The 19,641-nt window shown below is 40.9% G+C and overlaps 1 protein-coding gene across 3 annotated transcripts in view; it reads left to right on the plus strand.

The window, feature by feature from the left end:
- Nucleotides 1–19,641, plus strand: part of RYR2 (ryanodine receptor 2) — a 749,362-nt gene that overhangs the window by 269,086 nt on the left and 460,635 nt on the right. For all 3 annotated transcript variants that reach the window (XM_075064183.1, XM_075064184.1, XM_075064185.1), the window contains exons 9-10: nucleotides 11,183–11,282; nucleotides 15,096–15,192. In XM_075064183.1, coding sequence (XP_074920284.1) covers nucleotides 11,183–11,282; nucleotides 15,096–15,192 — 197 coding nt within the window. The remainder of the gene's footprint in view (nucleotides 1–11,182; nucleotides 11,283–15,095; nucleotides 15,193–19,641) is intronic.

Genomic DNA, 19,641 nt, shown 5'->3' on the forward strand with positions numbered 1-19,641 from the left:
CACTCCTTTCCAGGACGGAGTAGTAGCTCTGCCCAATGCCAGTCAAGAATCAAGATGATGTTCTGCTTATAAATAGTTGTGGTCCATTAGGTTGCGACCCTCATAACCAGTTGGTTCCTCTGTTGGGGCAACCGAGTTCTGTGAACACGTCAAATATTGCCAGCATATGCCACGATCTAACGTAATTTTTTAAAAACTGCTGCGCAACTGATTGTGGCCAATCACTGCTTATTGGTTGATAGCGAAAGCTCAACCACTGGGATTGCTTTCGAATATGCCAGCGTTGAACATTCAGTAACATTTCTGTGTATGTCATGGTTATATACGGATCTGAGATAAAGTGAAATTCAGTCTTTTTAAACATCTCCCAGAAGGCAATTCATAGATATGAAAATTGAAATACCAGAGAGATACGCAAAAATCCTGTGGCACCTTAAGATTAACAGACATTTGGAGCAATGAGCTTCGTGGTTGATACCGCACAAACCAGTTTCTCCTCCTTTGGTTTTCACACCTCAACTTCTAGAACAGGGCCTCATCCTCCCTGATTGAACTAACCTCTTTATCTCTAGCTTGCTTGCATATATATACTTGCCCCTGGAAATTTCCACTACATGCATCTGATGAAGTGGGTATTCACCCACGAAAGCTCATGCTCCAAAACGTCTGTTAGTCTATAAGGTGCCACAGATTCTTTGCCGCTTTTACAGATCCAGACTAACACGGCTACCCCTCTGATACAGAGGAATGATGAAGATAAAATGAGAATTAGTAGCAATGAGGTCAGTGATGCTCAGGCTGAGTAACATGTTAGAAAATTAATTTAAAAACTTGAAAACTGCAGTTATTTCAGTGCAGAGATGTTCAATACAGTGTAATAATTTCTACATCATAAGAGACATATAGTTACTGTACTGATTATAATGCTGGTCTGCAACTGTATTATGCAAATCTAAGAGGGCTTGAGGTTTGCTTCTCTTTCACATCCAAGATGACAATGACTTAAAGTACAGGAAACTAATACTCTGATATCATTAGAAATGGATGTTTCTTCCTGAAATTGTTTCAGCATTGTTGAGTGATTGGGGGCAGGGAGAGATTCCTTTAAAAAGATTATGTATCTTGAATTGGAAGAAGATTTTCTAAAACAGTGCATCATATCTATCATATCCCCCCTTAGACTCTTTTCCAAGCTGAAAAGTCCTAGCCTCTTTAATCTCTCCCAGGACAAAGGAACAGGGAAATAGGAAAGGCACTCACTCTAAATCTTTATTTATGCCATAAGACAGTGGTCCCCAACCTTTTTGTGGCCAGTAGCACATTCATGTTTTCAGAAGAGCGTGGCGGGCGCCAACAATTTTTCAAGGCTTATTTTGTATTTGTACATTAAATAATATAATATATGACTCCAGAGAGAAGCCGGTGCCTGCAGCCCCAGAGTACTCTGTCCCCAGCAGGCATGGGGCCCCGGCTTCTCTCGCCTGCTGGGCACTAGCAGGGCTGGTGTAACCATTAAGTGAACTAGACGTCCACCTAGGGCGCCTAGTGGTTGAGGGCGCCTAAAAGCCCCCTCAGACGAGGAGGTGGAGTGGAGGTGAACTGGAGTGGGTGGGAGGGAGGGGCACAGGGGAACCTCTCCCCGCCCCAGATCACCTCCAATCTGCCTCCTCTGCTGAGCACACAGCGCCTACTCTAAGTCTCTTCCTCTCCCAGGCTTGTGGCACCGATTGGAGGAGAATTAGAGTGGGGGCATCAGCTCCGCAAACCTGGGAGGGGAGGAGATTTAGAGCAGTGCCGGCGTGCTCAGCAGAGGAGCGGAGGTGAGCTGGGGTGGGCTCCCTGGGCGGTGTTAGCTGTTGCGGAGCGGGGCTCCCCAGGTGGGGTTAGCTGCTGCAGAGTGGGGAGGCCTCCCTGGGCAGGGTTAGCTGGGGGGCGCTCCCTGGGTTAGGGTGTGGCAGGCTGGGTTAGCTGTCGCGGCGGGCAGGTTTAGCTCCCCTGGTGGGAGGGGCAGGTGGGTGTGGGTGTGGTTAACTGCAGTGTGGGGGCGCTTCTCTGGTGGGAGGGGTGGGTGGACATGGTTAGCTGTCACGGGGGGGGTGCAATGGGAGCCGGGGGTTAGCTGTGTGTTGGGGTGGCGCAAAGTGGAAGTTTCTCCTAGGGCATGAAACTTCCTGCACCGGCCCTGGGGACTAGGCAGGTCCCACGCCTGCTGGGGACAGAGAACACCAGTGCCTGCAGCCCCGGAGTTCTCTGTCCCTGGCAGGCGCAGGGCCGCGGCTTCTCTCTGGCATAAGCCGCAGCTCCACGCCTGCCTGGGACCAAGAACACCAGCACCTGCAGCCCCAGAGTTCTCTGTCCCCAGCAGATGCAATGCAGCAGCTTCTCTCCCCTGATGGGCACTAGGCAGGCCCCATGCCTGCTGGGAACAGAGAACACCGCGCCCGCACCCCGAGCTCTTTGTCCTCGTCAGGTGGGTGCACTAGTCGGATGCACATAAATGCCCTGGCGAGCACCATGGTGCCCACTGTCACTGTGTTGGGGACCACTGCCATAAGAGTGCCTTGAATACAAGAGCCTTCATGCAATCAGAGACTTTTGGAGTGCAAGGGAATGACCAATGTTGTTATAGGTGGGGTTGGAAGTGCAGTTTAATATTAAGCTTGCCCTACACTTCCCATTGAGAGACCCTATTTTTACTTGCTTATGATTTGGCTAAACTTTAACAGTTTGGACTGAAGCCGTTTGTGGGAATGTGGATAGGGAAGAACACATAGTGTTGCCCATGTATTCAGAGCAGGGTTTGAATAGCAGCCAGTAAATAAGTCCTGAGGCCACACACTGAACAATTAGAATAAAACAAAATATTGAATAGCTGTTGATTAAGTGAACACAATCCATCCTGAACAAAGCAGGAGTTACATGGAAAACATAATATATGATTGTGTAATTACAGACTGTATGTGCTGGATAAAGGTTGCACAGGCAATCCCAATTCTAGGGTTTCCTAATTTTTGAGTGTTTGACCTTGCAAACTTAATAGTGTTCCTTTTTAAGATAGTGTTTTTATGTAATCATAATTAATTATGATGAAAATTTGGAAGGGATAGTAAACCTCATACTTCAGGGTTTAAACTGTTGAACTGATAGAGATTAGGCTGATACCATCATGATTATCCCACATCTGCCTACTGAGACATTCTTTCTCCTTCCTCTGAGCATAAGAATTGCCATACTGGGTTAGACCAAAGGTCTATCTAGCCCATATCCTGTCGTCTGACAGTGGCCAGTGCCAGGTGCCCCAGGGGGAATGAACCAAATAGATAATTATCAAGTGATCCATCCCCTGTCACCCATTCCCAGCTTCTGGCAAACAGAGGCTAGGGACACCATTGCTGCCCATCCTGGCTAATAACCATTGATAAACCTATCCTCCATGAATTTATCTAGTTCTTTTTTGAACCCTGTTATAGTCTTGGCCTTCACAACATCCTCTGGCAAGGAGTTCCACAGGTTGGCTGTGCGTTGTGTCAAAAATACTCCCTTTTGTTTGTTTTAAACCTGCTGCCTATTAAAGCACCTGGAAATAGCCACTATCATGATACAAGATTAGTTGGACCTGTGGACTCAGGCTACAACCCCCTCCCCACCTCTGACACTCCCTATATGTAGATGAGGGAGGATGAAAACGGGTACTGTATAACTAGCAGTCCCAGCTCTACACCAGCTGAGGACTTACTCTGGCCCCATGGGTCCCTGGCTGGCTGTTTACACTACTTTTCTCACTGCTTTGCTTCATCAGATGGGTGCAAAGGAACTAGAGTTTAGCAAAGTGTTCAATCGTACTAAAACTTCTTGGGTTTTGCTTAATTTTGGATGAAAACCTGGAATTTTCGGCTCTTTTCCCAGAATACAAGGGGCTGGTTCCCCCCATCTCAACCCTCAAAAAATACTTAACTCAGGTTTGCTCAAAAGTTTCAGAGGTCTTTTAGTGATCCCGGGTTCTGTTTCATTTTTGTATCCAAACCTGTCAAGTTTTTAGCTGTGTTATGAAAAACTTTACACAGCTACAATTGTAAGGGTTTTACTTCCCCTCCCTGTTCCTCTCTTCCTTCCTGTAAGCAAATATCATTTCTGAATGCTGTTTTGACAGAATCCTCCATTGTCAGTATCATGTATGTCCACTGACTTGGACAAAACAAGTTGAGTCAGAAATGAAGTTATATGTGGCAAATTAGCAGGACGGATGCTGTTCAGTGTTTTTGTTTGTGAAGTCATTATGCTAGTTTTCTCCCTTATGCTTTTTCTGAAGACTGCTTACTTTAAAATAGTCTTAAAATCAAATGTTCTTCCCTCCTGCAGCATAAAGAGAACACAAAGCATGACACTAACTAGCTGTAGGTACAGTTATGTGAACTTTGATTCCTTGCCTGGCATAAAAATGGCCATAACATGGTTATTTTACATCACATTGGGCTTTCCCTTTGCCCGATCCCAGTCTCTGTAAGGAGAACTAAACAATATTGTGACGACATCCTTTCTATTCCATTGAATTCTTTCTCAGAGGCACATCTTTTGTGAGGAAGGTCCTTTCAAGACATGATTTGGAACCTACTGGTATTGCTTCGCTGACTGGCAAGGGTAGTTATCTGCGAAATAAAAAATGACCCTCTGTCCCAGGGCTGAAAGGGTCAATACTCATTTAGAGCCATATTCTGGATCCTGCTGTGGAGTGCGAGGAGCTGGGGAGAAAGGGTACCTGGAAGGCAAGAGTCAGCTACATGTGTTCTCTCACCCAGAGGTTTCACAACATTTTTTTGCTGAGCCCTCCGTCAGAGATTCATGTCCCATGCATGCCCTCCTCTTTCTAAGGGGGGACTCACTCTGTGCAGCTGAGGAAGCCTTTTGCTCGCTGCAGCAGTTAGGCAAGAAGTCGGGTTCCGGCAGCTGAAACTGCCTATCTCGCTCCCCACCTGTGCAGGAGAAGTTAATGGGGCTGTGCTGAAGGGCTGGGGTCCGGAGGGGGCTCTCTCTTCCAGGGGATGAGTACTCCTGGGGTGCAGCTTTCAGCTCCCCACTCTGTGTCCCCACCGACCTCCCCAGCAGAGGAAGGTAACTGCAGCAGTGGGGGGAGTAAGACCGGTAGGGAGCCTGGTCCTAGCAGCTAATACTGACTGCATAAAGCCTTGCCAAAGAGAGCCCCCTCCTGACCCTGGCTCTTCAGTGTGACCCTATCAGGTCCTCCTGCCCCTTGATAATCTTGTTGTGCTCCACCAGGGTTGCATGCCCCCCAGTTTGCTCTAAGCAAAGAGAAGAAAAGTGCAAAGGTGTTAGCCCCACTGTAGGTTCTACATGCTCCAAAGAAGCTGGAGCAAATCTGTAACCTCCGTTTTCTACACTAGCTGATGAACCTGCTTCGATGATGTTGCTATTGCTGGTTTCATGTAGAGTCCTGAAGCACCCTAGGAGGCATTGTTTGCAGGCAGAATATTTCCAGACACTGCTACTGGTTTGGTGGCTCCCTGAACCCTTTCCTCTCCTCCAGTGGAGCAATGGCTTTAATATAATTTTTAACATACACTTCTCAAGTTGCACCAGAAAGGAAGCCTTTTTTGCTACTTGGGAAAGGCTGAGAAATTTAAAAGGCACATAATTATCAGCTACAACTAGATGAGATATCGGCACTGACATGGCTTAGCTGTAAGGAAGCCTCCAGCAGGCTTTTTGTTTTCTTCCTATTTTGCTCTCTGCACACCAGCATGTTCTTCAGTACAGAAACATTAGATACATTAAGTATGTTTTTCTTGAGTGACAGAAATGTGTGGATTGAAATATATTGTCTGTTTCCACAGTGCACTCTGCATTTCTCTCGTGTCAGCGTTTGTGCATGCCTTGAGTGCTGAATTTAAAATAAAATGAGCTAGTCATTTGGAGCTATTGTTTTCTGGATGTAATTGTGGTACTAGAGGCATGGCTTGAAGGTTCTTGCAGAGATATGCCTCTCTTGTTTAAGAATTTCAATAAATCAGAATGCACAAGATTCTGCAGTGAACACCAGTGAACAGAACTGTGATTGTGAGAGATTATTTTCCTTTAGGCCAATATATATCATGTTAAATGAGGCTACAAATGATTGGAGAACCTGCTGTGCTGGGGGAGATTTGAGTTTTTCAGAAATTCTAGATAGGCTGCAGAGTTTACATGTATTTATAAAACATTGTGTTAAATCTTCTTTGATTTAAACACTATGACTGATTAACACCTGTTTTAGGGTCTGATTCCTTTCTTGTTAGAGGGGGTGCAGCTAGCAATTAAGATTGCCTGACGCTCTCTCTTACAAGACCCTGTTTGCAGTTGCTGCTTAGTTTGCCAAAGAATTTGGGCTGAAATTTTCCATGCTGGGTGTCTGCCTCAGTCTGATGGGTTTTTTTTCTTTTATTTCAGTGAAAATGGTTCAGCTGTTTCTCAGAATGAGGTTAGGGGGAAAATATATAGTTTTGCCCCTGTTGTAAAAGTTCCTACAACTAGTTCACTGTAAGGATGTTCCTTCTGCCATCTCTGCGAAAATCAGCCCGAATGTATCCAAATTATTAGCCCTTGAAAATGTTTTCACATACTCAGTAGAGACTTCTTAAAGTCTGACTGATACATTTTCCAAAGATTTATCTCTACTGAGCATGCTCCATTCTGAAGCTGCAAGGGCTGAGCAGAACTTCACTTGCATTTGCTCCACTTGGCTAGTGGGAGCTGGGGCTGCAGTGTCAGGTGCAGGATCTGAAAGCTGGGAGACTCTCTGTCTTCCACTGTCATGGTCTCCCTGATGGCTCTCAGGTAGCAAGGAGAAAACATCCAGACTTGGATGCAGAGTGATGAGGGGATGGCAGTGGGGGAGACAGGGACGAAGGGTTGGGGCTGTATAGGAGAGTGGGACAAGAAGCCAAGGAGGGTGGTGTGGGGAGGGCCTGGGATGAAATAGTGGTGATGGAGTACTGGAACCTGGAGAGAAATAGGGAGGGTGGAGAAACTGGGACAAGGACAGCCTGGAAGACATGGGGCAGGAAAGGGTCAGACTAGGTGGAAGAGGGTGGGTTTTCCTCAGAACCTGGAATAGAACTCAGGAATCCTAAATTCAACATTAAAGTTGCAAAGTCAAGCTCTCTAAATTTAGGCAATGCCAGAATTACGATTTCCTACATAATTTTAATTTGATCCACTTGTGTGTTTACAACATGATATAATCTTTAATTACATGATCACATTCTATTGTTTCCACTGGACCTCTGCATCCATTCAATGCACTGGAAGGATGGCGCTAAGGGGGTGAATCACGTTGGATAGTTAAAGCTGTTGTCTGTAGGATCTGTGTTTCATTTGTTGAGAAGCTGAAAGGTGTGTAGTAGATGACGCAGGGTACTGCAAGAAGATAAAAGAAGGTTTCATGGTTAAGACAGCTGAATGCTTCCCTGGAGAACTGGATTCTATCTCTGCCACACATTTCCTATGTGATACTGGGCAAGTCACTTAAATGAAATTTTTCACAGGTGGCCAGTAAACATATGTTGCTACCCAACTTGAGATACATTTGATCTGATCTGCAAAAATTCTGAGTGCTGAAATAAAATGCTATAAAATATTAGGTGTTCTGAAAAATCAGGCCATATTCATGAGTTTGTACAGTGCTTACCACCGTGAGGTTCTGGTCCATGACTAGGGCGCCTAGTAGTGGCAGATTAGCCAATGGGCCCACAGGGCCTGTGCTCAGGAGCCCTGGCCAATCGGGGGTCTCATAAAACTGGGTGTCCCGCCCCCAGCAGACTAGTGCCAGGGTGGGGCAAGGCCATGCTGCACTTCCTGACAGCAGCGCCGGGTGGGTGGAGTGGGAGAAGCCCCGACCCTGGTCCCATGCAGAAGAGTGGGGCAGCAGGGGAAGTCCCACCTCCTGAACCCCCAGACCCCAGCTGTGGCCCCGGGATTGGAGGAGCTGTGTCTCTGTGCTGCAGCCTCAGGGCTGGGGGAGCTCTCACTTCCCGCTGCAGTCTCAGGGCCCTGGCAGGGTGGGACAGAGCTTCTCCAGTCTTGGGCCGCAGTGGGGTTGGGAGGAGAAAGAAGCAAATGGGGGCCACACTTGGAGGGGGAACAGAATAGGGTTGAACAGGGGAGGGGCTGTGGGGGAAAGGGGCAGAATGGTGTGCAGTTGTGGGCAGGCTGCAGGCTGAAGAGGCGGAATGGGGGCAAGACTGCAGGTGGAAGGTATGGGGAGGGGCCCCCTCACTTGCTCTGGCCCAGGGCCCCACAAAACAGTAATCCACCTCTGACTCTTAGGCACTGTGGTAATACAGAATAATAGCCTCTGTGCTTCAGTTCCCCGTCTGTAAAATGGAAATAATTATTCCACTTTTCCTTGCAAGGGTATTGGAAAGATAAATTCATTAATGTTGGTGAAGCATTCAGGTGATTCAGTGATGAACAGTATAGAAAAGCGCATAAAGAAGTTGTTAATTCTGTATTCAGAGCAGGATTTGAATCGTGTGCGGTATATCAGATGTGGGGCCACACTGAACAATGAGGAGAAAATTAAATGTAAAGTACCTGCTCATTAAGTGAGCACAAGCCATCCTATGCACTGAATGAGGCAGGTGTCCTGTGGAAAAAGATAGCGTAACTAGAAGATATAATTCTATTCACATTAATGGTATCACCTGATCCATCTCAATGAGCTGGGAGGTCAGTGGGCAGATTTGCAATGCTTTTATAATATCATAGCAGTAAGATGTGCACTGAGAGAGACCAGGCAAGAAACAGAAAGATGGGATGACATACTGCCATTATGAGGTTGGTAGTTGACACTCTATTATTTTAGTCATTACCTGTTGTAGACTATCTCCCGGCCATCAGAGTGTATGTCAGATATAATAAAAAAAAAAATTGAAGTACTGTGTTAAAGTCACTGGTGTCAAGGATCTGCCATTGCTCGTCATGTCTGATCGAAGTAACTTAGTTTAGGATTTTCTAAAGCACCCATTACTTTGGTATCTAAGCACTGTTACAATCAAATAATTTAAAATACACTTTTGATACTATATGTGAAAAGTGGTTAATCTGGTAAAATAAATAATAATTAAAATCTAAGTTCTTATTTACCAGACAGTTCTCAGTAGCTTCCCTGTACTCTTTACAGTATATCAGAAGTCCCCAAATACATATTAATGGAACTGATTCTGACAGCGTAGAGTGCAGGCTTTGAGGGATTACTGCAAGTTGCATCTTTTAATAGTAGAATGTCTGAGACAGCAAAATATATCTTCACACTACTTAGAAAAACAGATAAGAAGACAGACTTAAAAGATAGCCAGGTGATGGTTGCTGATTGGGCACATGAAGAACTGAAACTGAGAAAGAGGAAGTGTATTAGGCAGTCACTCCAAGATAGCAGAGAATACATTGGCAAAACAGACTACACATTAAAAAAAAAAAAAAAGGGGGGAAAGGGTGTAGGGACAAAATTAAAAAGGCCAAGGCACAAAATGATATTAAATTGGCTAGAGACATAAAGGATAACAAGAAAATATTCTACTAATACGTAAGAAACAAAAGGAAGACCAAGGAGAGCATAGGCCTGTTACTCAATGTGGGGAGAGGGGGAACAATGACAGAAAATGTGGAAATGGCAGAAGTGCTAAAAGAATTTTTTGGTTTTGGATCTCACCAAAAAGGTTGGCTAGAAACTGTTTTTTGTTCCAAAGCACCAAGAACCTTTATGTTCTGCATAATCACTTATATGACTTCCTTTCTAATGCAAACAGAGACTCGTTATGGGTTTTAGTCCAGTGCTGCCTCCACTACTCCCTGGAAACAGTGACTAGGTATGCTCTTATTCACTCAATTGTTTCAGAGGGTATTTTCCTCCCTTTTCTGCCTACTTCCTCTCCACATATATATTTTCTCCTCTGTAATGGCTTGATATAACCTGTATCTTACTTGGATCAGGGAGAACCTGTATCTTCATCATACTTCTGCAGAGTAAACTTGGTGATTGGTGCAGCAGATATAGATTGGATTGGAATGGTGAATGCAGTTCAGATATACAGTTAATTCATGAGATGGAAACCCTGAAGCATATCTCCTCCCCCAAGTGCCTTGAGAAGCATGGAGGATGAATAAACCAGTGCCAAATGTAGAAAATCCATTATCTTCTCCCAGATTGAAATGAATAGGCAACCACTGAGCCTGAACACTCAAAGGAGATGTTAGTAGTGGTGAAAGAGGCAATGAATTGGCACCAGAGTTTCTGCCTCCCTCTTAGGAAGAAGTCATAGACAATCTTTATTTTAATATAGCCAACCTGTAAACTATAGCAAGTGCAAGTTCCATTGATGTTCTATGCTGAGTAGGGCTAAACCACCTTTCATTTTCAGGTGTCAGAAAGTCATCAAATGGATTCATGGTCCAGGATACTGCTAAATAAAATTACAAGAGACTTCGGAATATCTTGAAAAATCATTTTGGGAGTATCAAAGGGGAAGTGATATAAAACATATAAAAAACAGGGGCAGATTTCCATTTTGATAAGACTAGTCCTTCCCACCTGGGATGTTTTCTCTTTGCTTTTAGTTAAGATGGGCTAACTTTATGGCAGACTTTGGCATTTCTGTGGTGTTTAGATGGATTATCCTTTTCTCTCTAATGTGGACTATGCCTGGGGCACTCACACCTCTAGCCTAAGTTATTGTAATTCTCTTCTCATTGGACTTCTCTTGTAACTGCCATTTATAGGGTGTAGCTTCCCTGACTTTTGGTATTTCTCTGCAGATAGATTTACTTCAGAGTCTTTCTTAACCCTACATACAAACTATAATGTTCTAGGACAGGAACAGATGCTTGTAGGTTGTGAACTGAGGACCTAGATACATATTAATCGACTTCATATATAGAGATCCAATTAAATGAATCTGGTTTGGATTATATAACAATTTTGGATGGGTCAGAGGATTTATTTTTCTTTTGTAGCTACTGTACATGCGTCCCTGTGATATAATGTACTGAATCTGTAAACCTGGCCTATGAAAATCAATGGAGAATATTACTGTGTGTTAATGCTGAATGAATGTTTCCATGTGATTTAATTAAAATTTGATAGAAATTTTTAAAATCTGTAATAAATATCTAATTTCTCTCCTTTGTGTAGCATCTGTCATATGGCAACGGTAGCTTACATGTTGATGCAGCCTTCCAGCAAACACTCTGGAGTGTAGCCCCAATCAGCTCAGGAAGTGAAGTAGCGCAAGGTAAGATTGACTTGACTTTAGTTATTAGAGTCACCTGGGCTGTGAATTAAATACATCCCCCTAAAAATCTGCCAGTGATTCGTGTATTGTAGCAATGGGGTTTCTCTTGCATGAACGTTTGATCTCACACATGAATGTAAAAAATATGTTCCAAAAACAAAGAATAAAAATTGTGCCAAAGGGCATAGTAATGATTTTCTACACACTTATTTCTAAGGAATGAAAAAAAATGAAGTAAATTTTTGAATGAAATGAATTTATCCTAAAGTCACATTAATGTTGAAAATAAATGATAGAATACTTTACAGTCCAAATTTAAAATTACTCTCCCATAGCAATCTTAACGTTGCAATACATATAGGGAAAACTGGTAGTGATACCTGTATTTAGGTTACCAAACAATTTCTATATATGTGTGTAGCCCACACTAACAGTGAGGCTATTTGTCCATCTCTAATTGTTAGACCACATTTAGAGGATTATCAGTTTGCTACTGCTTCTAGCCAAGGGCCTTGTTCTTTAACTCAGCCAGTAGATGTTCATGCTTATAAATCCAAAGGGCCTGGGTTCATTCCCTGCATCTGTCTTGAAGGGTGAGCCAAGGACTTGCTGGGCAAGGAGAATGGGACTGCTTGTGTGAGGAGAATGGGACTGGGATGGACCATGGATGAGGAAGAGCCAGGATGAGACAGGCTGTAGAATGGGTCTGTTATATTTAGGGTCTAGAAAGAATTTTTATTCAATTGTTGAATTTGGGCAAAGGATTCCTGAATTTCAACACCATGACACATTAGTACATCTGTGGGTGGAGGTGGAGGAGAAAGAGGGATCCTTCTTACAAAATAATCTTTTATGGTAGAAAACTCCATAATTTGTAATTCTTTAGAAAGTAAATTTTGTGATTTATTTTTATAAATACTGTACTGACAGGCATTTTAGCAAACTCACAAACATCCTTTCTTTCCCAATCTACTGCAGGATGCATATTGGGTTTTTTTTTAAATAAAATAACACTCACCAGTTTAAATTTTTGTTACTGACAGATTTTTCTGGCAGGTATTGCTGTTGGTTTTGTTCTGATTTGATTAACACTGTCATTAACACCAATTCTCTTCATTTTCCTTGTTCTGTGAGGGGAACGGAGCCATTTTACACATTCAGAGCTTGAACAAAATGATGTTTGCTACAGTGAATTGTTAGGCAATTATCAGTGCATGACTGAAAAGTGGTAGCAGATGAGGTGTTCTTACTCACTGAAAGATCATATGAAAATGATGCCAGTTTTACATTTTTGTATCAGAGCATTTGATTGAAACTCAAGTCAATACCATTTTTCCTTTTTGCCTCTTTTATAGATATAAGGCTTTTAACTAACTGACTTAATTTTTGGGAACAGCATTTTCCCTTGCATAGGTGATCATCTGGGTAATGACAGGAACAATTAGTGTTAGTGAAGACTTTATTACAGCAAAGCCTGCAACCACTACTGTAATTAGGTCTGTCCTTTGTGAAGGAAGGATGATCTTGAAGTTAAAGCACCGATTTTGTGTATGACCTTGGACAAATCACCTTGGTCTCTGTGCCTTATTTTATCTCTAATTAAAATATGAATAATTGTTATCCCAGAGTGCAGGGTGACATTAATTTAATTAATGTCTATAAAATACTTTGACATCGTTGAACGCAAACCACAAAGTTATTGGTTCTAGGTGTACGTAATTGCAGAGAACACCTGTTCTGGGTCAACATTTTCCATTCTTTTTTTTTTTTTTTTTTTAAATACTGTTATAACTTTAGCCCTTTGTTTTATATTAGTTTGTAGAAACAAAAAAGACATTTGTGTCAGATTTTTGAAACATTTCAGTAAGTTAACAATGGCTTTTATTTAAGTAAAAATGTACAGATCATAAGTCCATGATGTGAAATCGGCATTTGTAGCCAAAACTTAAATTGATTTGTTACTATGTAAAACCTGGTTGCATTATTTTTCACAAACCTGTGTTACGGAATCAGCAAACATAAGTTGATTAGTGGAAGTGGGTCTTTAACTACAAGTCAAACAAGACTGTACAGTAACTTGCACGGGGGCAGTTTAAAAAGAGTTGCTTTGGGCAGCATTTTGCCTTTTGAAGATGGGCACAAGTCTGAATACACACATCTGTGTTAACCCCAATATGGATCCATATTACAAAGTTAAAATGTATCTGGTAATGACTCTGAAGAAATCATAATAAGCTATCATATCAAAATCCTTTACATACAAATCAAAAATTCACTGTTGAAAACTCCCCAAATAAATTTGTGATATTTCAAAATAAGAGAAGAAAGCCAAATGCTATTCCAATATTGAAGCCTAAATGAAGGCACTGAATTTGTTCAAGAGCATATAGGGTTGAAAGGATTTTTTCTTAGAGCACGCTTTGATTTCAAATATGCATACATGTGCTACTTTTAACATTTTATATTTGAAATTCTGTACCCTGTAATTGCTTTGCAATATAGCTAAATTATCCAGCCTTTCTTGTTTTAAGATTATGTAACTATTTCTCTTCTAGTATCCCATTTTCACATGTTCATAACTTTTTGGAATGAAGACTTTTCAGGCTGAATTCTGTACCCAAAGATAAATGCCTTTTCAAATAGTTGAACAAAAGTAGAATAACTGTTTTTGAGTATGAGACATTCTCCTTCCCCCTTCCCCCATTTAAAAAAAAACAAGAACCCCCCCCTTTTTTTTTTTTCCTCCTGTTAAGGAAAATGCTCCCATCACCTGCCTCTGGCTGTTCAGCTGCCCTTTGAATTAAAAACCTGGGAGAAAAGCAAGTGGGTTATGAACATATAAGCGCATCAAATACATATAAAGAATGGTTCGCAAAGGAGCAAACTGAGTCCGCAGTGCCTAGGCTGAGGATCTTGGCAGGACATTGGGAAGATCCATGCAAGAGGAGGCGAAGAATTCACATACTTCTGTCACATAGTGGCAGTAGAACCGCTCTGTGGAGGCTACTCCAGGATCATGGAGCGTGGCCATGCAAAGAGCTGGACTCTGTGCTGCACCAGAGGTGCATGCACCCAAATCCTGCTCCTTCTCTCATGAAAGAGCAGGCACTAGTACTGCACCTGGGAAAATAAAGGCAGGATTGGCTCCATAATGTGGCTCTGTTTCTATCCAAGGACAAAATATCTGATACAAAGATTTTATACCATTAGGATGCCAATGACAATTTTATTTTCCTTTTTGGTACTATAGTAAAACCAAGGCAATTAAACCGTCAGATCATGTACAGATGCAGATCCTGATATAAATCCATACTAGCAAGGAGAAATTCAGGGTTAGGCTTTGAATTTATTACATTTTGGCAACACTAGTATAGCTTTTCAAGCTAATAAAATCTCACTGAATTGAACTGGAAATGGACTGAATCTCTGTCCTCTTAGCTCATCCTATTATAGGAAGCATTGTGAGACTATCATAACATTCAGTCAGTTTTTAGTACCACATGCACAAGCAAAATGGGGCTGAAAGAAAAGGTTCCAATTTCCTGATGTTCTCACTTGCTGAGACTTAAGTGTGGTCATTAGGGATTTATTTCCAGTTGCTGTCTTCAATTTCACATGTGCTGTGTACCACACACACTTGTGAGTGCTTGCAGGTCCCAGATCTGTATATGCACCCATGGTGTGGATATGTGGAACAACTGCAGACTGTTTTGAGGCCAGCCAGAAAGTGAGCCTTAAACATTGTTTGAATGTGTTTTTTGTGGTTCAGCTCAGACAAATATATATGGCTCTCTCTTCTTCCTTTCATTCAAGGATATCTGATAGGAGGTGATGTTCTGAGGCTATTGCATGGTCACATGGATGAATGCCTGACTGTCCCTTCAGGGGAACATGGAGAAGAACAGCGAAGGTAGGTCTTGAAGCCTAGAACACACAGAGGAATAACAAGCTTTACTGAATTAATTTTGACAGTCACTGATATTACAATATTTCAGCATGTTAGACTAATACAGACATCGCTCATCCTAAGGAGAGATCCCATTGGGATTAACTCTTGGTATGAAATTTACAGCCTCCTCTGGAGTTCCCTTTTTCAGTTTCAGTAACCTTACTTCCTTTACAGTTGCAAAAGTAATAACTCTATTGGAAGTGGACTTAATCCAGGAACATCAAGCAAGTGAACTGAAATTGGAAGAAAACTGAAACAAGTTCAACCACTTAGCAACTTTTAAATTAATGACTTGTGAGTCACCTTTTTGCTTATGTCCTTAGCCTAAAACTAAATCTGGGAGCATAAATGCCAAGAGACCTCCACGCCCACTGTGCTAGAAACTGAGCTGTTGTGATGGACAGAATGGCAGGACTAACTGTATACTCTTCTTATGATTGATTTGGTTCTTTAATGTCCACAAAGACCTGTATGCAAACTTCATCAGTTTTGTCACATTCCGTAGCATACACATTACCTCAGGAGGTGATATAGCAAGATCTTACAAGCTGGGGGGGCATAGTCTTATTTATTTGATAGGAGACTCTGAAGGAAATCCAGAATGCAGCAGGAATTTGTAATGGTGATTCAGTATGTGGATCTTTCTTCTGACTCATTACATTTCACCACCACCTCAGCATGGTGATAGGGAACAGTATTTGGGGAGTTGCTGTCTCTCATATCTGCAGTCATATGAATAATCAAATGGGAGGTAAAATCAAAATTCTCTACATTTGAGGTAATTAAAGAGCCCATTAAACTTTTCTCAAGAATATGGCATTAATTTATTTTCTGGCCAAATGCCAATTGGATAACTTTTATTCTTTCCTAAACATTGCCTTGGTATAGTATTAAATCATATAAATTATTTCCAACTTCAGCTTCTAAAAATAGTTGTGTAGCATTAACATCAGATGAGTTGCTATGTTATAGCATAAGTGGCTGCATTTCAATGAGAATGAAGAGCTTTCTTTGTCTATCTTGTTTGTAAAGTCCTTTGGGATAAAAGATTTTACATAAATATATTTTTCTGCTCCCTCCTTCTTTATCACACTAATGAAAATTGGGCAGAAGGAACATATTTTCTAAATACTGCAGTATTGGAAATTTTGAACTTTTCATGTTTCAAAAGTATTACCTTCAAATTGTGAACTCTTTGGAACAGAAACCCATCTTTTTGTTATGTTTTTGTACCATGCGTAGCACAATAAGGGTCCTAGTCCATGGCTGGGGCAGGTATATGCTACTGAACTATAAATTAATAGTACTGTATGCTCTGTCACTCCAAAATTTAGTTTTTGTGTTGTATGAAAATGATTTTTTTCACTGATTTATCAGGACAGAATATCTCTTCAATTGTATTAATTGAATGATTGTAGAAACTAGTATGTGAAGGAGGAGATACTTTGTATATAACTCCTGAAATATTTTAATAATTGTTTGATTTCTAAGCAGTCAAAGTAAATTGTTATCTCAAGACAATATAGACTGCTTTGTGTGTAACCTACCAGTTGGTTTGTAGGGTAGCCATTTTGCTAGATATGCTGAGAGATCCCTTGATTATGTTTTTCTTCTTTCTTGCTTATAGCATTGCAGATTTAAGGTTTGTGCCTTTCATGTTTATTTTTCTGGGTTCTCTCTCCTTGCACTTAAAAACAATAAATAAGTCAAAGATTTTTTTAAAAGAAAAGGGTTACTGGAACTAGGTTTCTGAACTCATATTTAGGTGGCTAAATACTGACTTGCGAGTCTAGTTTCAGGCACTATAGCAGGGCAGATAACTGATTTTTTTGGGTTTGCTGGCAAGCTGGAAAAGTGAAGATGTTTATGTACACTTTTTTTTTAATCTATTAATGCAATCTATTAATTATTGAAAGAAGCAGGCCAGGATAGGATATACACTTATACAGATGTGAAAAACTGCTTAGAGATAGGAAAATAGAAACAGCATATAATTAGAGAATTATTTTTATCTTAGTGTTTCAAAAATATTTCTCCCCATATTCCTTGTGATTCACTGATTTCCATATTAGGTTTGCTCCTTGAAAAGATCTTTTCCCTTCCAAGTTGTTTTCTAAGATAGCTAAAAGAAATTATATAGCACTTTTTTTTTTTTATGCTAATGAAAAGAATTACAGTGTTCGCACTTAAGGTTTTTTTGGACAGGTATTACCAGTTCCAGTGGTATTCTTCAATTAAAGTTTATGGAATGTGCCTTGAACCCTAGAACGGTTTCAAAATGGAAAAACTTTTTGAAGTATGAGGACTGCATGTGTTAAATTTAGATACTATATAATGGGCCCATATGGAGTAGCATTTATTGTTGCTACAGCTGCTTCCCCCCAGAAGTGCTACTGTGAATTGAATGAGGGGTAGGGGGAGGATCTTGAATATTGCCTGTCTACTTTTTTGTATAAATCCTGCAAAGCTTCCTTTAACTGCAGCATCAAGCACTGATTTAATGAGCTTTAAATTAAACACAGATTAAAGAAGAAACTAGGGATGTATCTTTACAATAGGGAATAACAACATTTATTCTTAACCTTAATCTACAACATAAAAAACCCCATACGTTAAAAGAAGCTTAAGTGTGCAAAGTCCACCATTCTGAAATGAGGAAACACATTAACATGTCTCAAATTTTTCTTCTTTTGAAATATTTACAAATTTAGCTACTGCATAAAATCTTTTTTATATTTTACTGCGGACTAGTACTCTCACCCCCACCTCCTGTGTCTGACAGGAGGATGCATTCATCTCTGGGAGATTTCTGTTGTTAGAAATGTATGCATACCTTATATGTGACATGTTGCATTTGGCTACTGACGGCTACACACGATAAAGGTCTGGACAATTTTGGTGGGTGGTAAACTTGTAGGATTCACTATTTGCCTTTGTAGGATTCATTTATTGCTCTGCTCTTATTTCTCATGCATTTCATCTCCCTAGATCAGTGATACTGAGACTTTGGTTCAAGAGCCAAATTAGCGATCAACATTATCCAAAAGAGCCACTGTTGTGTGAATTCATTGTGTCTCTCACAGAAGACACACTCATTCTCACAGAAAAATGGCTGACCTAATATTATTATTTTATCAACTACAATTGGTTAACAACATAGTGAAAACATCCTGATTGGTTAATAACTTAAACTGGTTAATAATTGCAACACATGATAGTAAAACACTGTGATTTAAAGAGTCACAGGAGACGCATTAAAGAACCACTTGCAATTCATGAGCCTCAGTCTGAGTATCACTGTCTTAGATATAGGACATTTTGTACACAACGTATATACTAAAGTTGTGCTATATTTGGAGGTATGTTTATTCTGCATCATCTGTGTTGGTAACTTTTGGAATTGTCTGAAGGCAGGCCCTAGGCATAAAGATAGAATTGTGTTTTGTCTCAGGAAGTCTTCAAAGACCAGTTCTATCTTGCAAAATGATGGCATAAAAATTGCATTGCGGGATCCTATATTCATTCTGACTCACTGATTTCTGAATCAGATTTGCTCAGTTAGCAAATAAAAAGATATTTTTCTCCTAAACCTTTTTCTCAAATAGGCAAAAGATTAGATAGTTCTAAAATATCAACTTTATTGGATTTTGTTGCCTGGCATCAAATGTCTGTAATGAATAAATCATTTAAGTATGACGGTTTCTGTACTAGACAGCTTTTTAAAAATAGTTTATTTTTCTGTTGTGTTCTAGTGCATGTTAAATTTATTTGAATTTGCACCTTGGCAGCTTGAGTAGGTTTCTAAAGATTGCTAAAATCAATAATAATACAAGCACTGTGTGCCACATGTGACACTCTCTCTCAAACCCTTACAATCCTTCAGTGTAGTATCACTGGAATTTGGCTGAATTGTTTGTGGTGATATATTGTCCGTTATTCAAAATTGTTTAAAACCATTTAAAAATGTGTGTAGGTTGTTGAAAAGTAAAGATGTGGAGAAGGGAGGAAACTCTGAGTGCTCATTTAAGTGTTCTGACAATATTCAGTAATTTAGAAAAAAAAAAATCAATGCAGTAAAGTAGGATAGAGTTTCTGGGAGCAGTATCTTTGCCATAAATGCCAGGTGGAGCATCGGCTTACAAAATAGGCTTCAATAGCTTTAATAATGTAGTCATAGGAGACAGACTAGTCTGCCTTAATACATCCAAATGAGGGAGCAGTTTTAAGCAGGTTCATCTTGAACTTGTATATACCTAACCCATCTAATAATTAACAACTAATTGGAGGGCAGAATGGGGTGGAAGAGTGGGTGTGTGTGTGTGAGGAAGATGGAAAAAGTTGTTTGTGCTGATACCTTAGTTCAGCTGGTAGAGGCAACAATATTATTTTTCATAGATACTGTGACTTGAC

This window comes from Chelonoidis abingdonii, chromosome 3, assembly GCF_003597395.2.
Source record: "Chelonoidis abingdonii isolate Lonesome George chromosome 3, CheloAbing_2.0, whole genome shotgun sequence".
NCBI classification, from domain to species: domain Eukaryota; kingdom Metazoa; phylum Chordata; order Testudines; family Testudinidae; genus Chelonoidis; species Chelonoidis abingdonii.